At 46.1% G+C, this 24,360-nt stretch overlaps 1 protein-coding gene across 1 annotated transcript in view; it reads left to right on the forward strand.

Annotated features, from left to right (window-relative positions):
* The window catches only part of trpa1b (transient receptor potential cation channel, subfamily A, member 1b), a 165,934-nt gene that overhangs the window by 40,846 nt on the left and 100,728 nt on the right, over positions 1–24,360 (forward strand). The window contains exons 5-6 of the mRNA XM_070884159.1: positions 23,775–23,883; positions 23,979–24,124. Coding sequence (XP_070740260.1) covers positions 23,775–23,883; positions 23,979–24,124 — 255 coding nt within the window. The remainder of the gene's footprint in view (positions 1–23,774; positions 23,884–23,978; positions 24,125–24,360) is intronic.

Raw genomic sequence — 24,360 nt, forward strand, 5'->3', positions numbered from 1 at the left:
ATTGTAATTGTAGATTTATTCTTAACATTTGCCTGAAAAAATGGCCCATTTCTTTAAAGGACTGGTGAAGCCCTTTAAATGTCTGCTGCAGTGCTGGATATCCCAGCCGCAAATCAGTCAGTTTCCTCTGACTGGCAGAATCCTTACCAGGAATGTGGTTTCAATATCTGAAGGGGAAACCTGAAGATAGCATGGGAACAGCAATGCACATCTTAGACACAATGGGCGGAATATTAACATGCATGAGCATATGGGTTTGGGTGCGGGCGGGGTGTTAAAACCAGCAAAATTTACAGCGTGTCAGGAAGCCGGCTCCAACCTGCAGATTTCCATATTTGACTCCAGCACATTCAGCTATGTGCATGCAATCCCCTCGGCTTGTCAATTTTCATATGCTAATTGCTCAATTAGAATGATATTGACACACTGTTTTCACTTTAAAGTTGGGTCCATGGGTTTGTCAGGCTTCCTGAAACTCGCAAGTGAGGCGGCTGAAGCAATCTCAGGCAAGGATGCCAATCAATGCTCAGTACTCACAGCTGCTTTCTTACCTGCTAGTGCGAAAGAGTTTGTTCACAGTACTTTTGCTAAGAGGTTCATTTGTACAATTTAGACGTTACTTTCCACACTATGGAGGTTTGCTCTATCACGTCAGGATGGGTCTGCTTATGATGTTGACTATATTCAGCATATTATGCAGGTCAGTGCTTGGTATGGTGGCAGAATCATGATGCTTTCATTCGGCGGCAGTCTGCTGTACTATCTGCATTTGAGCCAACTCGACAAACCAGAAGGGGCTACTGGGTGACAAGGGCAACCCAAGCACACGTGGGCAGCATGCAAGTAACAAAGGTCATGCTGCCAAATGGAATCTGATAGAGAAGACCATTGTCATGCTTAAACAACGCTTCCGCTGCCTGGACACTCTGGAGAAGCCCTGCTGTACTTACCAGAGCGTGTCTCAAGATTCGGGGCCCAGGAGAGGCGTGAGTCCGGGGGCAGCACGGGCCAGCCCACACTACAATATGTGTGTGCACTAGGTCTGTGCAGCAGAGCTGGTCTCCAGTCGTCTTGGTCAATCCTTGTCACTGGACCAAGACCTAACTCTGTCAAGCCCATGTGGTGGTTGGTGTGCAGTGGCCACCACGCGTTAAAAAAGTCCATGCACAGGCATCTTCCACCCTTCAACATGTAGTTGAGGACCTGGAATACTAGGTCCTTCAACACCTGTGAACTCATCCCTTTTTGGCGTGGAAGCAAGTCATCCTCGATACGAGGGACCGCCTATGATTATGATGAGGTACCAACGACATAGGTAGAACAATAAAAGAGGTTCTGCTGAGGGAGTATGAGAAGCTCGGGACTAAATTAAATATAACCACACAGGTGGTAATCTCTGGATTACTATCTGAGCCACGAGCAAATTGGTATAGGATAAATAAGATCAGATAGATGAATGCGTAGCTCAAAGATTGGTGTGGGAGAAATGGGTTTTGATTCATGGGGAACTGGCACCAGTACTGGGGAAAGAGTCAGCTGTTCCACTGGGATGGGCTTCATTTGAACCATTCGAGGACCAGTGTCCTGGTGAATCGAATAACTAGGGCTATAGATAGGGCTTTAAATTAAATAATGGAGGGGGGTGGGGGGAGGATTCAGGTGAGGGGAAATTTGAAAAGTCAAAGAGAAAGGAAAAGGCAACAGTGCAGGGTAGTGATAGGAGTAATGATAACCAGAGTGTGACAGGAAGGGACAGAGCATATAAAGATAAGAGTGCACCAGAAAGTAGAGTCAGAGTAGAGAAAATGGTAAAAAAATAAAATGAAAAGCTATTTATCTGAATGCACGCAGCATTTGTAACGATGGATGAGTTGACAGCACAAATAGAAATAAATGGGTATGATCTGATAGCTATTACAGAGACATGGTTGCAAGGTGACCAAGGCTGGGAACTGAATATTCAGGGTTATTTGACATTTCGGAAGGATTGGCAGAGAGAAAAAGGAGGTGGGGTAGCTCTGTTAATAAAGGATGAGATCAGTGTAGTAGTGAGAAATGATATTGGCTCAGAAGATGAAGATGTAGAATCAGTTTAGGTGGAGATAAGAAATAATAAGGGGAAGAATTCACTGGTGGGAGTAGTCTCTTGGTCCTGCAACAGTAGCTACACTGTGGCACAGAGTATAAATCAAAAAATAATGGAGGCTTGTAAGAAAGGTTTGGCAATAATCATGGGCGATTTTAATCTTCATATAGATTGGACAAATCAAATTTGCAAAGATAGCCTTGAGGTCGAATTCATAGTGTGTATTCGGGATGGTTTCTTAGAACAATACATTGTGGAACCAACCAGGGAGCAGGCATTTTTAGATCTGGTAATGTGAAATGAGACAGGGTAATTAATGTTCTCATAATAAAGGATCCTCTAGGAAAGAATGATTAAAGCATGTTAGAATTTCAAATCCAGTTTGAGGGTGAGAAACTTGGGTCTCAAATTAGTGTCTTGAACTTAAATAAAGGCAATTACAAAAGTATAAAGACAGAGTTGGCTAAAGTGGACTGGGAAAATAGATTAAAGGGTAAGATGGTAGAAAAGCAGTGGCAGACATTTAAGGAGATATTTCATAACTTTCAGCAAAGATATATTCCAGTGAGAAAGAAATACTCTTAGAAAAGGATGAACCATCCGTAGCAAACTAAGGAAGTTAAGGATGGTATCAAATTGAAAACAAAGGCATACAATGCTGCAAAGAACAGTGGAAGACCAGAGGATTGGGAACTTTTTAGAAACCAGCAAAGGACAACTAAAAAAATGATAGAGAGAGAAGACAAATTATGGGAGTAAATGAGCAAGAAATATAAAAACAGACAATAAGAGCTTCTACAGATATATAAAAAGGAAGAGAGTAGCTCAAGTAAGCGTTGGTCCCTTAGATAGGAGACTGGGGAATTAATAATGGGAAACAGGGAAATGGCAGAGACTTTGGACAAATATTTTGTATAGATCTTCACAGTAGAAGACACTAAAAGCATCCCAATAATAACAGATAATCAAGGGCTATAGGGAGGGGGATCTTAAAACACTCACTATCACTAGAGAAAAAGTACTAGGCAAACTAATGGAACTAAAGGTGGATAAATCCCCTGGACCGGATGGCCTGCATCCTGCGGTCTTAAAAGAAGTTGCTGCAGAGACAGTGGAACTGAAATTCAGGGTTTCGGAGAGACCCATTAATGCCCATTTGCAGCGGCCATTCATCAAAATCGAATAGCCGCCGCTTTGGGGTCAACTGGCCGACCCAACCCAAAGTCAGATCAGGGATTTTTCGGCCTGGACCCCATACCACCTGATACTGATGACCGCTGCAAGCGAGTCATCAGTTAGTACACTGCGCTTTCAATTACATTAAAAACTTAACGACCTAAATTCAGTTCGATCCGTCGATCTCCCACCACGCGATGACATCAACAGGTTTACTGTTCTGAAAATGGCTCTTCCAACTGCATCAAGAATCTGTGCGGTATGTACAAAGAAAAAATCATAGGTGCACCAGCTTTCTTGCACTGCTGAATTTCAACTCCAGTGGATGCATTGGTTGTAATCTACCAAAATTCCCTGAATTCTGGGGAGGTCCCAGCAGATTGGAAAACACCAAATGTAATGCCCCTATTCAAGAAAGGAGGGATATAGAAAGCAAGAAACCAGTTAGCATTACATCTGTCATTTGGAAAATGATGGAGTCTATTACTAAGAAAGTAACAGCAGAACATTTAGAAAATCATAATACAATGAAGCAGAGCTAGCATGGTTTTATGAAAGGGAAATCATGTTTGACAAATTTGCTGGAGTTATTTGAGGATATAATGAGCAGGCTTGATAAAGGGAAACCAGTAGATGTAGTGTATTTGGATTTCCAGAAGACATTTGATAAGATGCCACGTAAAAGGTTACTGCACAAGATAAGAGCTCACGGGGTTGGGGATAATATATTAGCATGGATAGAGGATTGGCGCACTAACAGAAAACAGAGAGTCGGGATAAATGGGTCATTTTCAGGTTGGCAAACTGTAACTAGCGGGATGCCACAGGGATCGGTGCTGGGCCTAAACTATTTACAATCTATATTAATGACTTGTGTGAAGGGACTGAGTGTAATGTAGCCAAATTTGCTGATGATACAAAGATAATTGGGAAAGCAAGTTGTGAAGAGGATACAAGGATAAGAAATTGCCCTCCACCCGAAAGAGGAGCACCTTCCATTTTTTAAAGTTTTTTTCCTCCCCTTCCATGGGGCGGAGATACCGGAGAAATTCAGCACTATGTTTTTTTTGTTCTCCGTGCTGCAGTTTTCCGGTCGAGTCCCCTTGCACCAAGATGGGGTGCCAGACTGCCCATTGGCGGCTGACTGAACCCGGGAGCATAATTGTCGGGCCGACCTAGCAGTCGACTGACAATAAAAAATTACATGGTGGCCGCGGCAGTGCGCTCTCCCCTTTAAGGGTGGCCATGCTGCCATTTCAGAGAGAGTGCACTGACAGCAAAAATTGTTGGGGGCACCGGCCAGTGGCAGGGCCATTCCCGTGGGGCAATTTTGGGTAAGGGGAAATTTTATGTGAGCAATTTCGCGAGGGGATCCCCGCCAGACACTAAGGGGATGGCCCGTGCAAGCCGAGGCGGGAAAACGGGCAGAGCGGTTCTGGACACTGCTCTGCTCCTGAGAAAGGGCAATTTCTAAAATGATGGCCCCTCCACGGGGAGTCGGCGGCCATTCTATGCCATCTCAGCATGGGCGGCAGCAGTCCGGGCTGGTTGACTGACAGGCAAAAGCAAGGGATCTGACAGGGGTGGGAGGATCAATGCTTTCATCCTGAGTGAAGACGGCAGGTTCGTGCTCCATGGAGCCACTGCCACTCGCCCGGGCTGGTGCCTCAGCATCTCTAGTAATCTGTTGGATGACAGATTGCTAGACTGCAGTGACACCCTGCAAGCCCCTTTCAACACTGGTAACCACAGCCATGATGGCAGCAGTCTGTGCTTGCGTGACAACAAGCTGAGCTTCCATTGCATTCCTCATACATTGGCTGGCTTCTGAATGTGCTGCAATGGAAGTTGAGACATCGTCCATCAGACTCTGCATGATGGTTGGGTCCGCAAGTGCACTAAATGATCTACCCACTCCTTCCTTGCTGGAAAGGGTGGGCTCCACAATCTGTGCAAAGCCCTACACAAGGTTGGTGCTAGAATCCTCTATACTCCTTGACATTGCATGCAGGCTCCCTGGCAGGCCTTCCAATGCACCAACCATCTCATTGTGTATATTCATTAGCAATGGTCTGTACACTGCCCCATCGAAGTCCTCATCTGAGTCCTGTACAGCAGATCTCATGTGCCACTTCGCCCTCCAGTGAGCTGGGATCTGCGCTTTGCTTTACCCCTACCCTATCTGCAGCCCACTTGTGCCCAGTGTCTCACCATATGCAGAACCCGCCTCTATGCTACCCTCTAAAGTATGTGCAGTTTAAGTATCTGAGCTGGTGGATGCGAGTATGAAATTGAGTGACGGTGTTGTGTCTTCAGCATCACTGCCGCCTTCCTCTTGCAATATCTGCTCCTCTACCAGTGCCTGACCAGGTTGGAGTTCTTGACTACCTGAAAGGAGAAAGGCACAAGGGTAGGGCACTGGTGAGGGTGTGGGGGTGGGGGGGGGGGGGCGCAGGGAGGGGAATGCAAGAGGTGCATGCTGAAACTATCTGCAGCTTGTAATTCAGAAGAGATTGTCGGATGATGGGGAAATGTGATGTGAGAAGGAGGATTAGGTATGAGGATACCATCATCTTGCAATGTTTCAGCAGCGCCGCTCGCCAGGGGCTTAGCCATGGCTATTCCAATTATCTTCAGCACCGTTGTCATGAATGTAGCCACAATGTAACACCACTGTATTACTGTATACACTCAATCTAGATGCACACCTTGACCACAAGGGGTGAACTTGTGGGAGACACTGCTTACCTGATCATACAGGTATAAAAAGGGAGGTCCCACGCAGGGTCATTGTCTTTGGAATCCTGTGAATAAAGAGTTCAGTTCACAGAGTGACCTTGTCCCAAGAATGTGCCTTGTGTGATTTCATACTAAAGAGTAAGGACTTTACATTGGCGACGAGAAACGGGAATTCACGACCTACGAGAATGGCCACTGGTAGCACAGAGGAATGGTACTGTGTTGGGGAAGACTGGGACGATTTTGTCGAGAGACTTCAGCAAAGCTTTGTTACGAAAGAATGGCTGGGGGATGCAGCTGCCGGCAAGCGAAGGGCTCATCTTTTGACCAGCTGATGACCAAAGACTTACGCGCTCATGAAGGACATATTAGCACCCGAAAAGCCGGCAGACAAAACCTTTGAAGAACTTAGCAAATTGATCGAGGAGCACCTCAAACTGGCGAGTAGCATACATATGGCCCAACACAGATTCTACACCCACCAACGTCAGGAAGGACAGAGCAAGCGGACTTTGTAGCGGACCTCTGGCGTTTGGCCAGCCTCTAAGTTCACAGATGCCTGCAGGCGGGAGATGCTAAGGGACTTCTTTATCGAGGGCATCGGTCATGCGGGAATTTTCCGCAAATTAATTGAGACCAAGAATTTGACCTTGGAAGCGGCGCTGTTGTTAGCTCAAACTTTCATGGCGGGGGAGGAAGAGACGAAAATAATATACGCGCGCAATTCTGCCTCTAACGCGGCAATGGATCAGGGAGTCAACATTATCAATGCGACTCAGAGTCCCGCAGGCAGGCAGGGGCAGTCCGACATTCCCCAGGCAGCAATAGACCCCAGAGTAGGACTTCAACAGAGACAATGGTAGGCTGAACAGACATTCACGCCAGCACAGTGGACAATGCGGCCCGGGATGGGGCCATTGACACCCACTAATAGGTACTTAAGAGCAGTCAAAGGGACAGTCAAGGCGGAATGCCTGGCCATAGGCCCTTTGTTCCCAACAATGAAAACTTTAACTCTTGCTGGAGGTATGGGGGAAAACACTCAGCTAGATCTTGCAGATTTCAACAGTTTGTCTGCAGGATCTGCAATCTCAGTGGCCACTTAGCTCGAATGTGCAGGAAGTCTGCAACCAGACAAATATATATGAGGCAAATGGACCAGAAGAGGGTTCTTTGAGGCAGGATGACTTTTGGGGCAAATCAATGGACGCCGAGGTTCAGCGGGTCCATGTGGCAAATATTCACAGTTCATACACCAAAACGCCACCAATGATGATGAGGGTTTTATTAAATGGTATCCCTGTACGCATGGAGCTGGACACTGGGGCCAGCCAATCACACATGTGCGTTCAGCAATTTGAGAAGTTATGGCCATTTAAAGCCAGTAGACCCAAATTAGCACGTATTGAAACACAATTACGGACTTACACTAAAGAAATCATTCTGGTGCTAGGCAGTGCAATGTTGGCTGTCACACACAATGGGTTAGTGAATCGGCTGCCACTCTGGATTGTCCCGGGCAACGGTCCCGCACTGTTGGGGAGGAGCTGGTTAGCCGAGATGAATTGGAAATGGGGGGGATGTTCACGCAATGTCATCTGTGGAACGAAGTTCATGCTCACAAGTCCTACAACAATTTGATTCACTATTCCAACCTGGCGTTGGGACTTTCAAAGGCACTAAAGTAGTGATACACATCACCGCGGACGCCAGGCCAGTGCACCACAAAGCCGTATGTGATGCGGGAAAAGATCGAGAGCAACTTGGACCCCCTATTGAGAGAGGGCATCATCTCGCCTGTTGAATTCAGCGACTGAGCGAGCCCCATCGTTCCCATCCTAAAGGCGGATGGCTCTGTCAGGATCTGTGGCGACTACAAGAGCACCATCAATCGGGTGTCCCCACAAGATCAATACCTGCTGCCGAGAGCGGAGGACCTCTTCGCCACGTTGGCAGGCGGCAAGCTGTTCACCAAGTTGGACTTCACTTCAGCCTACATGACCCAGGAACTGGCCGACGAATCTAAACTACGGACCACCATCATCACGCATAAGGGACTGTTAGTTTATAACAGGTGCCCGTTTGGCATTCGATCAGCGGCTGCGATTTTTCAACGAAACATGGAAAGCCTGCTTAAATCCATTCCTGGAACGATCGTATTCCAGGACGACATCCTCATCACGGGTCGAGACATCGAGGAACACCTCCACAACCTGGAGGAGGTGCTATGCCGACTGGACCGCGTAGGCCTGCAACTCAAGAAGTCTAAATGTGTGTTCTTAGCTCCTGAGGTTGAGTTTCTGGGCAGGAGGGTTGCTGCAGATGGGATTCGGCCTACCGAATCCAAAACTCAGGCGATTCGACGAGCATCCAGGCCCTGCAACACATCGGAGTTGCGTTTATTCCTGGGACTGTTGAACTATTTCGGGAACTTTCTGCCGAACCTGAGCACGTTGTTGGAGCTGCTACACGTGTTCCTGCGTAAGGGTTGCGATTGGTTTTGGGGGAACTGTCAGGAACGGGCTTTTGATCGGGCGCGAAACCTACTTTATTTAAACAAGTTGTTGACTTTGTACGACCCCTGTTTTAAAAAAAAAAAAAAAAATTGGTTCTGACATGTGATGCATTGTCCTATGGGGTTGGGTGCGTGTTGCAGCAGGGTAATGCTGAGGGTCAACTACAACCTGTGGCTTATGCCCCCAGGTCGCGCTCTCAAGCAGAACGGGGATATGGGATGGTCGAGAAGGAAGCGCTTGCATGTGTCTATGGTGTAAAAAAAATGCATCAGTGCCTCTTTGGTCGGAAGTTTGAATTAGAGACGGACCAAAAGCCATTAACATCTCTGTTGTCAGACAGCAAGGCTATCAATGCCAATGCATCAGCTCGCATACAGCGATGGGCTCCTACGCTGGCTGCTTGTGACTACTCCATCTGGCACCAGCCCGGCACTGAAAATTGCGCTGACGCGCTCAGCAGGCTTCCACTGGCCACCACTGAGGGGGCAGCGGAGCAAAGCACCGAGATGGTCATGGCTGTCGATGCCTTTGACAGTGCAGGCTCCCCCATCACAGCCTGCCAGATCAAAATCTGGACAAACAGAGATCCCCTCCTATCCCTGATTAAGAAATGTGTCCTGACTGGGGATTGGGCGCCCGCACCCGGAGCATGCCCTGAGGAGGTCAGACTGTTCCATAGATGGATGGATGAGCTCTCCATCCAAGCCAACTGCCTACTATGGGGCTGCTGGGTAGTTGTCTCCCAGAAGGTCAGGGAGGCATTCATCATGCATCTCCACAGCGAGCACCAGGCATTGTGCTGATGAAGGCCATTGCCCTGTCACATGTTTGGTGGCCTGGAATTGATTCAGACCTGGAACACTGTGTTCACAGGTGCATGACATGTGCTCAGCTGGGTAATGCCCCCAGGGAGGTCCCGCTCAGCCCGTGGCCCTGGCCCACCAGGCCATGGTCAAGCATTCATGTTGACTTTGCGGGCCCGTTCATGGGTAAGATGTTCCTTATTGTGGTAGATGCGTACTCGAAATGGATCGAGTGCATAATTCTGAATTCATGCACGTCATCCACCACCGTAGAAAGCTTCCATGCGATCTTTGCAACCCATGGCTTGCTGGACATCCTGGTTTGTGATCATGGCCCATGCTTCACAAGCTACGAATTTCGAGAGTTTATGTTGGGTAATGGCCAGACGGAATGTGCGGTCCAAATCATTAAGCAAGGTATGCTCAGGATTCAAGGACCCTCCCTACAATGCCGCCTATCGCGTCTCCTGCTGGCCTATAGATCCCAACCGCACTTGCTCACAGGGGTCCTGCCTGCAGAGCTACTAATGAAACAGACACTCAAAACTCGGTTGTCCCTCATTCACCCAGTCCTGAACAACAAGCGCAAGTCACAAAACGAGTACCATGATCGTAATGCGAGGGGGAGATGTATAGAAATAAATGATCCTGTATTCGTCCTCATTCACACCATGGGGCCCAAATTGCTTGAGGGCACTGTAATTGACAAAGAGGTGAATAGGGTCATCGTGGTAAAACTCAACATCTGGACCAAGTAAAAAATAGGTTCAGCATCGACAGTTGTACAGGGCCTTGGTGAGGCCACACCTGGAGTATTGTGTACAGTTTTGGTCTCCTAACTTGAGGAAGGACATTCTTGCTATTGAGGGAGTGCAGCGAAGGTTCACCAGACTGATTCCCGGGATGGCGGGACTGACCTATCAAGAAAGATTGGATCAATTGGGCTTGTATTCACTGGAGTTCAGAAGAATGAGAGGGGACCTCATAGAAACGTTTAAAATTCTGACGGGTTTAGACAGGTTAGATGCAGAAAGAATGTTCCCAATGTTGGGGAAGTCCAGAACCAGGGGTCACAGTCTGAGGATAAGGGGTAAGCCATTTAGGACCGAGATGAGGAGAAACTTCTTCACCCAGAGAGTGGTGAACCTGTGGAATTCTCTACCACAGAAAGTAGTTGAGGCCAATTCACTAAATATATTCAAAAGGGAGTTAGATGAAGTCCTTACTACTCGGGGGATCAAGGGTTATGGCGAGAAAGCAGGAAGGGGGTACTGAAGTTTCATGTTCAGCCATGAACTCATTGAATGGCGGTGCAGGCTAGAAGGGCTGAATGGCCTGCTCCTGCACCTATTTTCTATGTTTCTATGTTTCTATGACACGGAGGAACCTGAAGTAGACCATGAGATGGAGCTCACAACACCGCCAGTGAACGAGCAACAAGAGCAATCAGAAGAATGCACAGTCCCTGCGGTCAGCCCGGACAGGCCAGAATCACCACAGGTGACAGATACTCACGTCAGTGTCCAACAACCAGAGCCCCAACTGCGGTGCTCCACAAGGGAGCATAGACCACCTGAAAGACTAAACCTATGATCCCAATAAGACTTTGGGCGGGGAAGGTGATGTCATGTATGTAACCACAATGTAACATCACTGTATTACTGTATACACTCAACCTAGATGCACACCTTCACCACAAGGGGTGAACTTGTGGGAGACGCTCCTTACCTGATCACACTCGTATAAAAAGGGAGGTCCCACGCAGGGTTATCGTCTTTGGAGTCCTGTGAATAAAGAGTTCAGGTCACAGAGTGACCTTGTCCCCAGAATGTGCCTCGTGTGGTTTCATACTATTGAGCAAGGACTTTACAACCGTCTCATCTATGAGGGTAAGGTTATGAAGGCGCGCCTGTCTCCGTGCGAGTAACCCCTGCTGCCTACAGTTATGAGCCACCTTGTCCTGCAAGAGAGAAGGAAGTGTGTCATTGAATGTGGTGCAATGTGTTTGGATTATGTGCCTGTCATGGTTGAATTGCTGGCAATGTGTGCAGCTGTGTGATGTGGTGTGAGGCTTGCAATAGTGGTAAATGTGTGAGGGTGAGGTGAAGCTCTAAGCTCTATGGTATGAGCCATTATTGATGGAGATTGTTGGTAGGTGAGTGAAGGGGGTATGGTGAATTGTGCATGTCTGAGACTAGTTGCAAGAATATGGCAATTGAAGATGAATTCACTGATCTTGATCACTCACATGAAGTCATTGAATTTTTGTAGCATTGCATCCACGTCCTCGGGGCTACACTGCTAGCATTGACCACAATGGCTATTTGCTCCTATTGCCTTTTACACATTTGTATGAAGAGCCTCCTGGCCTTCTTTGGAAACAGGACCTCTCTCCTCCAGTCCACTTCCAGTGCTGCATCTGAGAACCTTGGAGCATGCTCTCTCCCCTGTTATACCATTGTACTTCTTCCTGCTCACACTCTGTTCCCCAGCTAGTTAAATCACCTGCTGCAGCCAGAATGCACCTCCCCTTTATAAGAGAGAAACATAGAAATCTACAGTGCAGAAGGAGGCCATTTTGGCCCATCGTGTCCGCGCTGGCCGACAAAGAGCCACATGGCCCTCGGACAGCAGCCCTGAAGGTTACATATAAACCTATGAACAATGAACAATGGTGGACAGGTAAAGAGCACCCAGCCCAACCAGTCCGCCCCACACAACTGCGATACCCCATGCATCGCAACATTTTACACTTCACCCCAACCAGAGCCATGGGATCTCCTGGGAGAGGCAAAAAAAGATAAAAACCCAAGCCAATTGGGGAAAACAAATCTGGAAAAATTCCTCTCCGACCCATCCAGGCAATCGAAACTAGTCCAGGAGATCATTCTGGCCGTATTCGATTCCCTGAAGTACTTACTCATCAGTTGATGAACAGTGGTGTACATTTAAGGAGATATTTCACAACTCTGAAGAAAAATATATTCCAGTGAGGAGGAAAGGGTGTAAGAGAAAGGATAGCCATACTTGGCTAACTAAAGAAATAAAGGACAATATCCAGTTAAAAACAAGGGCATACAATTTGGCCAAAACTAGTGGGAGGACAGAAGATTGGGAAGGGTTTAAAAGCCAAAGAATTACCAAAAAATGAGTAAGAAAGGGAAGATAGACTATGAAAATAAACTAGCACGAAATATAAAAACAGATAGCAAGAGGTTCTACAGGTATATATTAAAAAAAAGAGTGGCTAGAGTCAATGTTGGTCCCTTGGAGGACGAGACCGGGGAATTAGTAATGGGGAACATGGAGATGGCAGAAACTCTGAACAAATATTTTGTATCAGTCTTGACGGTAGAGGACACTAACAATATTCCAACAACGGATAGTTAAGGGGCTATAAGTGGGGAGGAACTTAACACAATCACTAAGGAGGTGGTACTCAGTAAGATAATGGGACTAAAGGCAGATAAATCCCCTGGACCTGATGGCTTGCATCCTACGGTCTTAAGAGAAGGAGCGGCAGGGAATGTGGATGCATTGGTTGTAATTTACCAAAATTCCCTGGATTCTGGGGAGGTCCCAGCAGATTGGAAAACTGCAAATGTAACGTCCCTATTTAAAAAAGGAGGCAGACAAAAAGCAGGAAACTATAGACCAGTTAGCGTGACATCTGTAGTTGGGAAAATGTTGGAGTACATTATTAAAGAAGCAGCAGCAAGACATTTGGAAAAGCAAAATTTGGTCAGGCAGAGTCAGCATGGATTTATGAAGGGGAAGTCATGTTTGACAAATTTGCTAGAATTCTTTGAGGATGTAACGAACAGGGTGGATAAAGGAGAACCAGTGGATGTAGCATATTTGGACTTGCAGAAGGCATTTGACAAGGTGCCACATAAAAGGTTACTGCACAAGATAAAAGATCATGGGGTTGGGGGTAGTATATTAGCATGGATAGAAGATTGGCAAACAAACAGAAAGTAAGGATAAATGTTTCATTCTTGGGTTGGCAATCAGTAACCAGTGGGGTGCCGCAGGGATCAGTGCTGGGACCCCAACTATTTACAATCTATATTAATGACTTGGAGGAAGGGACTGAGTGTAACATAGCCAAGTTTGCTGATGATACAAAGATGGGAGGAAAAGCAATGTGTGAGGAGGACACAAAAAATCTGCAAAAGGACATAGACAGGCTAAGTGAGTGGGCAAAAATTTGGCAGATGAAGTATAATGTTGGAAAGTGTGAGATCATGCACTTTGGCAGAAAAAAATCAAAGAACAAGTTATTATTTAAATGGAGAAAGATTGCAAAGTGCCGCAGTACAGCGGGACCTGGGAGTACTTGCGCATGAAACACAAAAGGTTAGTATGCAGGCACAGCGAGTGATCAGGAAGGCCAATGAAATCTTGGCCTTTATTGCAAAGGGGTTGGAGTATAAAAGCAGGGAAGTCTTGCTACAATTATACAGGGTATTGGTGAGGCCACACCTGGAATATTGCGTGCAGTTTTAGTTTCCATATTTACGAAAGGATATACTTGCTTTGGAGGCAGTTCAGAGAATGTTCACTAGGTTGATTCCGGAGATGAGGGGGTTGACTTATGAGGAAAGATTGAGTAGGTTGGGCCTCTACTCATTGGAATTCAGAAGAATGAGAGATGATCTTACCCAACCATATAAGATTATGACAAGATGGATGCAGAGAGGATGTTTCCGCTGATAGGGGAGACTAGAACTAGAGGGCATAATCTTAGAATAAGGGCCGCCCATTTAAAACTGAGATGAGGAGAAATTTCTTCTCTGAGGGTTGTGGATCTGTGGAATTCGCTGCCTCAGAGAGCTATGGAAGCTGGGACATTGAATAAATTTAAGACGGAAATAGACAGTTTCTTAAACAATAAGGGAATAAGAGGTTATGGAGAGCAGGCAGGGAAGTGGACCCGATTCCATGATCGGATCAGCCATTATCATATTAAATGGCGGAGCAGGCTCGAGGGACCGTATAGCCTTCTCCTGCTCCTACTTCTTATGCTCTTATGTATCTGCGTCAGCCAACAAGAGGTTATCCAATCTAATCCCACTTACCAGCTCCAGGTCCGTAACCCTGCAGGTCATGGCACTTCACAGAAACATAGAAACATAGAAAATAGGTGCAGGAGTAGGCCATTCGGCCCTTCTTGCCTGCACCGCCATTCAATCAGTTCATGGCTGAACATGCAACTTCAGTACCTCATTCCTGCTTTCTCGCCATACCCCTTGATCCCTCTAGTAGTAAGGAATTCATCTAACTCCTTTTTGAATATATTTAGTGAATTGGACTCAACAACTTTCTGTGGTAGAGAATTCCACAGGTTCACCACTTTCTGGGTGAAGAAGTTTCTCCTCATCTCGGTCCTAAATGGCTTACCCCTTATCCTTAGCCTGTGACCCCTGGTTCTGGACTTCTCCAACATTGGGAACATTCTTCCTGCATCTAACCTGTCTGAACCCATCAGAATTTTAAACGTTTCTATGAGGTCCCCTCTCATTCTTCTGAACTCCAGTGAATACAAGCCCAGTTGATTCAGTCTTTCTTGATAGGTCAGTCCCGCCATCCCGGGAATCTTTGCTGCACTCCCTCAATAGCAAGAATGTCCTTCCTCAAGTTAGGAGACCAAAATTGTACACAATACTCCAGGTGTGGCCTCACCAAGGCCCTGTACAATTATAGCAACACCTCCCTGCCCCTGTACTCAAATCCCCTCGCTATGAAGGCCAACATGCCATTTGCTTTCTTAACTGCCTGCTGTACCTGCATGCCAACCTTCAATGACTGATGTACCATGACACCCAGGTCTCGTTGCACCTCCCCTTTTCCTAATCTGTCACCATTCAGATAATAGTCTGTCTCTCTGTTTTTACAACCAAAGTGGATAACCTCACATTTATCCACATTATACTTCATCTGCCATGCATTTGCCCACTCACCTAACCTATCCAAGTCTCTCTGCAGCCTCATAGCAGCCTCCTCGCAGCTCACACTGCCACCCAACTTAGTGTCATCCGCAAATTTGGAGATACTACATTTAATCCCCTCGTCTAAATCATTAATGTACAGTGCAAACAGCTGGGGCCCCAGCACAGAACCTTGCGGTACCCCACTAGTCACTGCCTGCCATTCTGAAAAGTACCCATTTACTCCTACTCTTTGCTTCCTGTCTGACAACCAGTTCTCAATCCATGTCAGTACACTACCCCCAATCCCATGTGCTTTAACATTGCACATTAATCTCTTGTGTGGGACCTTGTCGAAAGCCTTCTGAAAGTCCAAATATACCACATCAACTGGTTCTCCATTGTCCACTCTACTGGAAACATGCTCAAAAAATTCCAGAAGATTTGTCAAGCATGATTTCCCTTTCACAAATCCATGCTGACTTGGACCTATCATGTCACCTCTTTCCAAATGCGCTGCTATGATATCCTTAATAATTGATTCCATCATTTTACCCACTACTGAGGTCAGGCTGACCGGTTTATAATTCCGTTTTCTCTCTCCCTCCTTTTTGAAAAAGTGGGGTTACATTGGCTACCCTCCACTCAATAGGAACTGATCCAGAGTCAATGGAATGTTGGAAAATGACTTTCAATGCATCCGCTATTTCCAAGGCCACCTCCTTAAGTACTCTGGGATGCAGTCCATCAGGCCCTGGGGATTTATCGGCCTTCAATCCCATCAATTTCCCCAACACAATTTCCCGACAATAAGGATTTCCCTCAGTTCCTCCTCCTTACTAGACCCTCTGACCCCTTTTATATCTGGAAGGTTGTTTGTGTCCTCCATAGTGAATACCGAACCAAAATACTTGTTCAATTGGTCTGCCATTTCTTTGTTCCCAGTTATGACTTCCCCTGATTCTGACTGCAGGGGACCTATGTTTGTCTTTACTAATCTTTTTCTCTTTACATATCTATAGAAACTTTTGCAATCCGTCTTAATGTTCCCTGCAAGCTTCTTCTCGTACTCCATTTTCCCTGCCCTAATCAAACCCTTTGTCCTCCTCTGCTGAGTTCTAAATTTCTCCCAGTCCCCGGGTTCGCTGCTATTTCTGGCCAATTTGTATGCCACTTCCTTGGCTTTAATACTATCCCTGATTTCCCTTGATAGCCACGGTTGAGCCACCTTTCCTTTTTTATTTTTACGCCAGACAGGAATGTACAATTGTTGTAGTTCATCCATGCAGTCTCTAAATGTCTGCCATTGCCCATCCACAGTCAACCCCTTACGTATCATTCGCCAATCTATCCTAGCCAATTCACGCCTCATACCTTCAAAGTTACCCTTCTTTAAGTTCTGGACCATGGTCTCTGAATTAACTGTTTCATTCTCCATCCTAATGCAGAATTCCACCATATTATGGTCACTCTTCCCCAAGGGGCCTCGCACAACGAGATTGCTAAGTAATCCTCTCTCATTACACAACACCCAGTCTAAGATGGCCTCCCCCCTCGTTGGTTCCTCGACATATTGGTCTAGAAAACCATCCCTTATGCACTCCAGGAAATCCTCCTCCACCGTATTGCTTCCAGTTTGGCTAGCCCAATCTATGTGCATATTAAAGTCACCCATTATAACTGCTGCACCTTTATTGCATGCACCCCTAATTTCCTGTTTGATGCCCTCCCTAACATCACTACTACTGTTTAGAGGTCTGTACACAACTCCCACTAACGTTTTTTGCCCTTTGGTGTTCTGCAGCTCTACCCATATAGATTGCACATCATCCAAGCTAATGTCCTTCCTAACTATTGCATTAATCTCCTCTTTAACCAGCAATGCTACCCCACCTCCTTTTCCTTTTATTCTATCCTTCCTGAATGTTGAATACCCCTGGATGTTGAGTTCCCAGCCCTGATCATCCTGGAGCCATGACTCTGTAATCCCAATCACTTCATATTTGTTAACATCTATTTGCACAATTAATTCATCCACCTTATTACGGATACTCCTTGCATTAAGACACAAGGCCTTCAGACTTGTTTTTTTAACACCCTTTGTCCTTTTAGAATTTTGCTGTATAGTGGCCCTTTTTGGTTCTTTGCCTTGTGTTTCTCTGGCCTCCACTTTTCCTCATCTCCTTTCTGTCTTTTGCTTTTGTCTCCTTTTTGTTTCCCTCTGTCTGCCTGCATTGGTTCCCATCCCCCTGCCATATTAGTTTAACTCCTCCCCAACAGCACTAGCAAACACTCCCCCTGGGACATTGGTTCCAGTCCTGCCCAGGTGCAGACCGTCCGGTTTGTACTGGTCCCACCTCCCCCAGAACCGGTTCCAATGCCCCAGGAATTTGAATCCCACCCTGCTGCACCACTGCTCAAGACACGTATTCATCGGCGCTATCCTGCGATTCCTACTCTAACTGGCACGTGGCACTGGTATCAATCCCGAGATTACTACTTTTGAGGTCCTACTTTTTAATTTAGCTCCTAGCTCCTTAAATTCGTTTCGTAGGACCTCATCCCTTTTTTTTACCTATGTCATTGGTACCAATGTGCACCACGACAACTGGCTGTTCTCCCTCCCTTTTTAGAATGTCCTGCACCCGCTCTGAGACATCCTTGACCCTTGCACCAGGGAGGCAACATACCATCCTGGAGTCTCGGTTGCGGCCGCAGAAACGCCTATCTATTCCCCTCACCATTGAATCCCCTATCACTATTACTCTCCCACTCTTTTTCCTGCCCTCCTGTGCAACAGAGCCAGCCATGGTGCCATGAACTTGGCTGCTGCTGCCCTCCCCTGATGAGTTATCCCCCTCAACAGTACTCAAAGCAGTGTATCTGTTTTGCAGGGGGATGACCACAGGGGACCCCTGCACTACCTTTCTTGCACTACTCTTCCTGCTGGTCTTCCATTCCCTACCTGGCTGTTGACCCTTCTCCTGTGGTAAGACCAACTCGCTACACGTGCTACTCACGTCATTCTCAGCATCGTGGATGCTCCAGAGTGAATCCACCCTCAGCTCCAATTCCGCAACGTGGTCCGTCAGGAGCTGGAGGCGGATACACTTCCCGCAGATGTAGTCGTCAGGGACACTGGAGTCGTCCCTGAGTTCCCACATGGTACAGGAGGAGCATATCACGTGACTGAGCTCTCCTGCCATGACTTAACCCCTTCGATACACTTAAATTAGTGACAACACTGTTGACAGGTTACTTACTGATATAAAAAAGAAGAAAAACTACTTCCAATCACCAGCCAATCACTTACCCCTTTGGCTGTGACGTCACCTTTTGATTCCTTTCTATTTCTTTTCTGCTTTTTCTCCCGGCTGGAGCTGCACAAGCTGGGCCTTTCATCGGCCTCACCACGCACCTCGAGCTCCCGCCTCCGATCTGCCTCCGCCTCTCGCAGCCACTGGGCCTTTTATAGGCCTTACCTAGTGCCCATCCAAGCACCTTTTCAATGTGGTGAGGGTTTCTGCCTCCACCACCCTTTCAGGCAGCGAGTTCCAGACCCCCACAACCCTCTGCGTGAAGAAGCTTCCCCTCACATCACCTCTAAAGCTTCCACCAACCACTTTAAAACTATACCCCCTCATAATTGACCCCTCCACCAAGGGAAATCGGTCCTTGCTATCCATTATATCCAGGCCCTCAAAATTTTATACACCTCAATGTATATACTCCTCTCAGCCTCCTAGAACATAAGAACATAAGAATAGGAGCAGGAATAGGCTCATCGAGCCTGCCCCACCATTTAATAAGATCATGGCTGATCTGATCATGGACTCAGATCCATTTCCCTGCCTGCTCCCCATAACTCTTTATTCCCTTATCACTCTGTTCCAAGGAGAACAAACCAGCCTATTCAATCTGTCCTCATAGCTAAGATTCTCCATTCCAGACAACATCCTCGTAAATCTCTTCTGTACCCTCTCCAGTGTAATTACATCCTTCCTATAATACGGCAACCAGAACTGCACGCGGTAGTCCAGCTGTGGCCTAACCAGAGTATGATACAATTTAAGCATAATCTCCCTGCTCTTGGATTCTATGCCTCAGCCAATAAAGGCAAGAATTCCGTATGCCTTCTTAACCACCTTACCCACCTGGCCTGCTACTTTCAGGGATCTGTGGAGAAACCTCCAAGGTCCCTTTGTTCATCTACACTTCTAAGTGGCCTACCGTTTAATGTGTATACCCTTTCCTTATTAGCCCTCGCTAAGTGCATTACCTCACACTTCTCTGAATGAAATTCTATTTGCCATTGTTCTGCCCACCTGACCAGTAGATTGATATCCTCCTGCAGTCCATGACTTTGCTCTTCATTATCAACCACACAGCCAATTTTAGTGTCATCTGTAACTTCTTAATCATACCCCCTATATTCAGAGATAGATCATTGAGATATACCACAAAAAGCATTTGAGTACTGAGCCCTGCAGAACCCCACTGGAAACATCCTTCCAGTCACAAAAACATCCATCAACCATTACCCTTAGCTTCCTACCAATATGCCAACTTTGGATCCAACTTGCCACTTTGCCCTAGATCCTGTGGGCTTTTATGTTCGTGACCAGTCTGCCATGTGGGACCTTATCGAAAGCTTTGCTAAAGTCCATATATACAACATCGTACGCACAACCCTCATCGACTCTTCTGGTTACCTCCTCGAAAAATTCAATCAGGTTAGTCAAACATGAACTTCCCTTAACAAATCAGCAGTCCCTGATTAATCCTTGCCTTTCTAAATATAGATTTATCCTGTCCTTCAGGATTTTTTCCAGTATGTTTCCCACCACTGAGGTTAGGCTGACAGGCCTGTAATTACTTGGCCTATCCCTTTCTCCCTTCTTAAACAAGGGTACCACATTAGCAGTCCTCCAGCACCATGCCTAAATCAAAAGAGGACTGGAAAATGATGGTCAAGGCCTCTGTTATTTCCTCTTTTATTTCACTCAACAGCCTGGGATGCATTTCATCCGGCCCTGGGGTCTTAGCCACTCTCAATACTGCTAAACCCCTTAATGCTTCCTCTCTCACTGTGTTTATTTCATCCAGAATTTCACACTCCTCCTCAATAGCAGTATCTGCATTGTCCCTTTCCTTTGTGAAAACAGACGCAAAGTATTCATTAAGAACCCAACAACATCCGCCTCGACACTGAGATTTCCCTTTTGGTCTCTATTAGGCCCTACCCTTTCTTTAGTTATCCTCTTACTCTTAATATATTTGAAGAACATCTTTGCGTTTTCCTTGATTTTACTTGCCAAGAATTTTTCATGCTTTCTCTTAGCATTCCTAATATCCTTTTTAATTTTATCTCTGAACTTTCTATATTCCTCCAGAGATTCTACAGTATTTAGCCGTTGGTACATGACATACCCTTCCCTTTTTTTCTTTATCCTCCCCTAGACTTCCAGGGGGCTCTAGAATTGTTATTCCCACCCTTTTTCTTTAACGGCACATGTTTGGCCTGAACCCTCCAGATCTCATCCTGAATGCCTCCCACTGTTCCGACACTGATTTACCTACAAGTAGCTGTTTCCTTCTCAAATCACTTCTCAACTTAGCAAAGTTGGCTTTTCCCCAATTTGGGACTTTTATACCTGGTCTATCCTTGTCCTTATCCATAACTACCTTGAATCTGACTTAATTATGGTCACTAGCACCCAAATGCTCTCCCATTGATACTCCTTCCACCTGCCCAGCTTAATTCCCCAAAACTAAATTCAGAACTGCCCCCTCCCATATTGGGCTTGTTGCATACTGACTAAAAAAGTTCTCTTGAATGCATTTTAAGAATTCTGCACCCTCTATACCCTTCACACTATATTTGTCCCAATCAATATTAGGCTAGTTGAAATCCCCTACTATTACTGCTCTATGGTTTTTGGACTTAACAGAAATTTGCCGACATATTTGCTCTTCTATCTCTCTCTCGCTGTATGGGGGATCTATAATACACATCCAGCAATGTGATCGCCCCTTTTTCTTTTTTCAGTTCAATCCATATGGCCTCATTTGATGATCCCTCTAACATATCATCCCTGTAATAGCTTCTTGAATCAATACCGCGACTCCTCTTCCCTTTTTACCCCCCTCTCATTCTTGTCTAAAAATTCTGTAACCAGGAATATTTAGCTGCAAACTTGCCCCTCTTTCAGCCATGTCTCTGTAATGGCTATAATGTCATACTCCCAAGTGTCTACCTGTGCTCTCAGTTCATCCGCCTTATTTGCTATACATTGCATTGAAGTATATACCATTTAACACAGGAAGACCTCCTTGATTACTCCTTACTAACCCTTGTTTCCTCTGTCTTACAGATTCACTTTCTACATTCTTGCTTTCCAATTTCAGCTTTACTTCCTTCCCTAATGAATTTGTTCTCAGGTTCCCATCCCCCTGCCAAGCTAGTTTAAACTCTCCCCAACAGCACTAGCAAATCTCCCCGCAAAGATATTGGTCCTGGCGCTGTTGAGGTGCAACCCATCCGGTTTGTACAGGTCCCATCTCCCGCAGAAGCGGTCCCAATGCCTCAGGAATTTAAAGCCCTCCCTCCTATTCCAACTCTCCAGCCACGCGTTCATCCTCTCTATACTTCTATTCTTGTACTCATTAGCACATGGCATCGGTAGTAACCCGGAGATTACTACCTTTGAGGTCCTACCCTTTAACTTTTTCTCCTAACTCCCTAAATTCTGCCTGTAGGACCTCATCCCTCTTTCTACCTATGTCATTGGTCTCGATATGGACCACGACCTCTAGCTGTTTACCCTCTCCCCCCAGAATGCCCTGCATTCGTTCTGTGACATCCTTGACCCTGGCACCAGGGAGGCACCATACCATCCTGGAGTCACATCTACGGCCGCAGAAACGCCTCTCTGTTCCCCTAACTATTGAATCCTCTACCATTACAGCTCTTTTATTCTTTGGCTCTCCCCCCTGTGCAGCTGAATCACCCATGGTGCCTTGGACTTGGCTCTGGCTGCACTCCCCAGAGGCACCATCGCGCTCACTGGTGCTCAGACGAGAATATCAGTTGGAAAGCGAGATGGACTCATAGGGGGACTCCTGCACTACCTGCCTAGCATTCTTCCTCCATCTGGTGTTCACCCACATCCCCTCTGCCTGCACGCTTTTAAGCTGCGGGGTGACCACCTCCTGAAACATGCTATCCACGTAGCTCTCAGCCTCGCGGATGCACCGTATTGACTGCAGCCTCCGCTCAAGCTCCAAAATGTGGAGCTCGAGTAGTTGAAGCTGGAGATACCTTCTGCACACATGGTTGCCTAGGCTGCGCGAAGCATCCAGGACTTCCCACATGCCGCGGGAATGCACTCCACAGGACTGAGATGCCCTGCCATCCCTCTAATTAGACTTATCTGATTATAAAAGAGAAACAGAGATACTTACCTATCAAACTGCCAATCACTTACCTGTCCGGACGAGGGCTGTGAGCTCCTCGCCAGAAGTGAACTCCTCGCTGACCTCTGGGCCTCCTACTGCTCGGACTCCTGACCTCCCAAATTCTCGGACTCCTGACCTCCTGAACTCTTGGACATCCGGGCCTCCTGAACTCTCAGACCTCTTGCCTTCCCGAACTCTCGGACCTCTGGGCCTCCCGACCTCTCGGACCTCCGGGCCTCCCGAACTCTGGGACCTCCCGAACTCTCAGATTCAGGCTAGCTTTAATTGGTGCTGGCCTCGCATGAACTTGGAGCCCTGCTAAGCATTCAGCCACTCAGCAGCTTGTTCAGTGCTGGGCTATATGCCTCAGTCATTCTAATTAGCAAGCTGTACGAAGTTTGCGTTATGCCTGCATTTCTTTGAACAGGCATTGCAATCCCCGTGCCCATTTTCAGGGGCAAACAAATTTTAGCCCAATGAGCTGTTTTCTTTAAATTGTATTATTACTGTATTGTAACATTGGATTCTGCAAAGGAAGTCCCAAGAAATCTGTAATTCTCTCACCCAAAAGGTTGTAGATCCTGGGACAATTGGAACTTTTAAGACTGAGATTGAAAGATTTTGTTTGGTAAAGGTATCAAGGGATATGGAGCTATGGCGGGTAAATGGATCAGCCATGATATAATTAAATGAATGATGGAGTAGCTGCAAGCGGCTGAATGGCCTATGTCCGACGTTCCTAAGCTCCTATAAGCCCTAATTATGTTACTCTATATGACATGAATTGGATTAATCAAATATGAACACCATTGCAGAAAATTATTAATTTGTTTCTCTGATGATCAGTGGCCTATAAACTGTGGATTTCATATTAGAACAATATATTATAGGGAACTATCTTGGATTAAGCTGAGCAGTGTCAACTCAACACCATGTGGCACTTTATGATGTGTATTTAATTCCCATGACTATGAAAATAGCTATTAAAAACAATACTCAGAGTTACCTTACTAAGTCTGTTTTTCTAGAACTATATTAAAGTTGTCCTTTAATTAACTCTTTTTAGCTGAAGCATGGAGCATTATTATGCAAACAGAATAGGCTGGGACGTTTTCCTATTCATGAAGCTGCTTTTTCAGGTGCAGAGAAGACACTGGAAATAATACTTCAGAAAGGTTGGTATAAATGAGAACATTAAGCATTGAAGAGGCAGCTTGCCTTTGTCTTTATTATCTTTATACAGTGATTCACACAGTATTTGTCTTTCAAGGCGAGGAACTGGGCTACCCTCGTGAAAAACATGCAAATTATCTTGACGAAGGAAACCATACCCCTCTTCATTTGGCTTTACTTGGTGGAAGAATTGAGACAATTAAAATCTGCATTGACAATGGAGCAAAAATTGATTTACAGGAGGTATGTGTTTGCAGAACAGTAATAAGGTGAAGGAAAAAGGGGAAAAAAATGATTGCTCGAAAATCTGAGATAAAAACAGAAAATCCTGCAACTCAACACTCGATAAGTTAGCAACTAAAATAAAAACATACAATACTGCTTTCGATAATTTTTTTTAAAAACAGGCCAGTTATAAGGTAAGCATTTTAGTGGTAAATGCTGCCCCGCTGATAGCTATCTTCATTATACACATCACT

Source organism: Pristiophorus japonicus, chromosome 1 (genome assembly GCF_044704955.1).
Source record: "Pristiophorus japonicus isolate sPriJap1 chromosome 1, sPriJap1.hap1, whole genome shotgun sequence".
Lineage (NCBI taxonomy): Eukaryota > Metazoa > Chordata > Chondrichthyes > Pristiophoridae > Pristiophorus > Pristiophorus japonicus.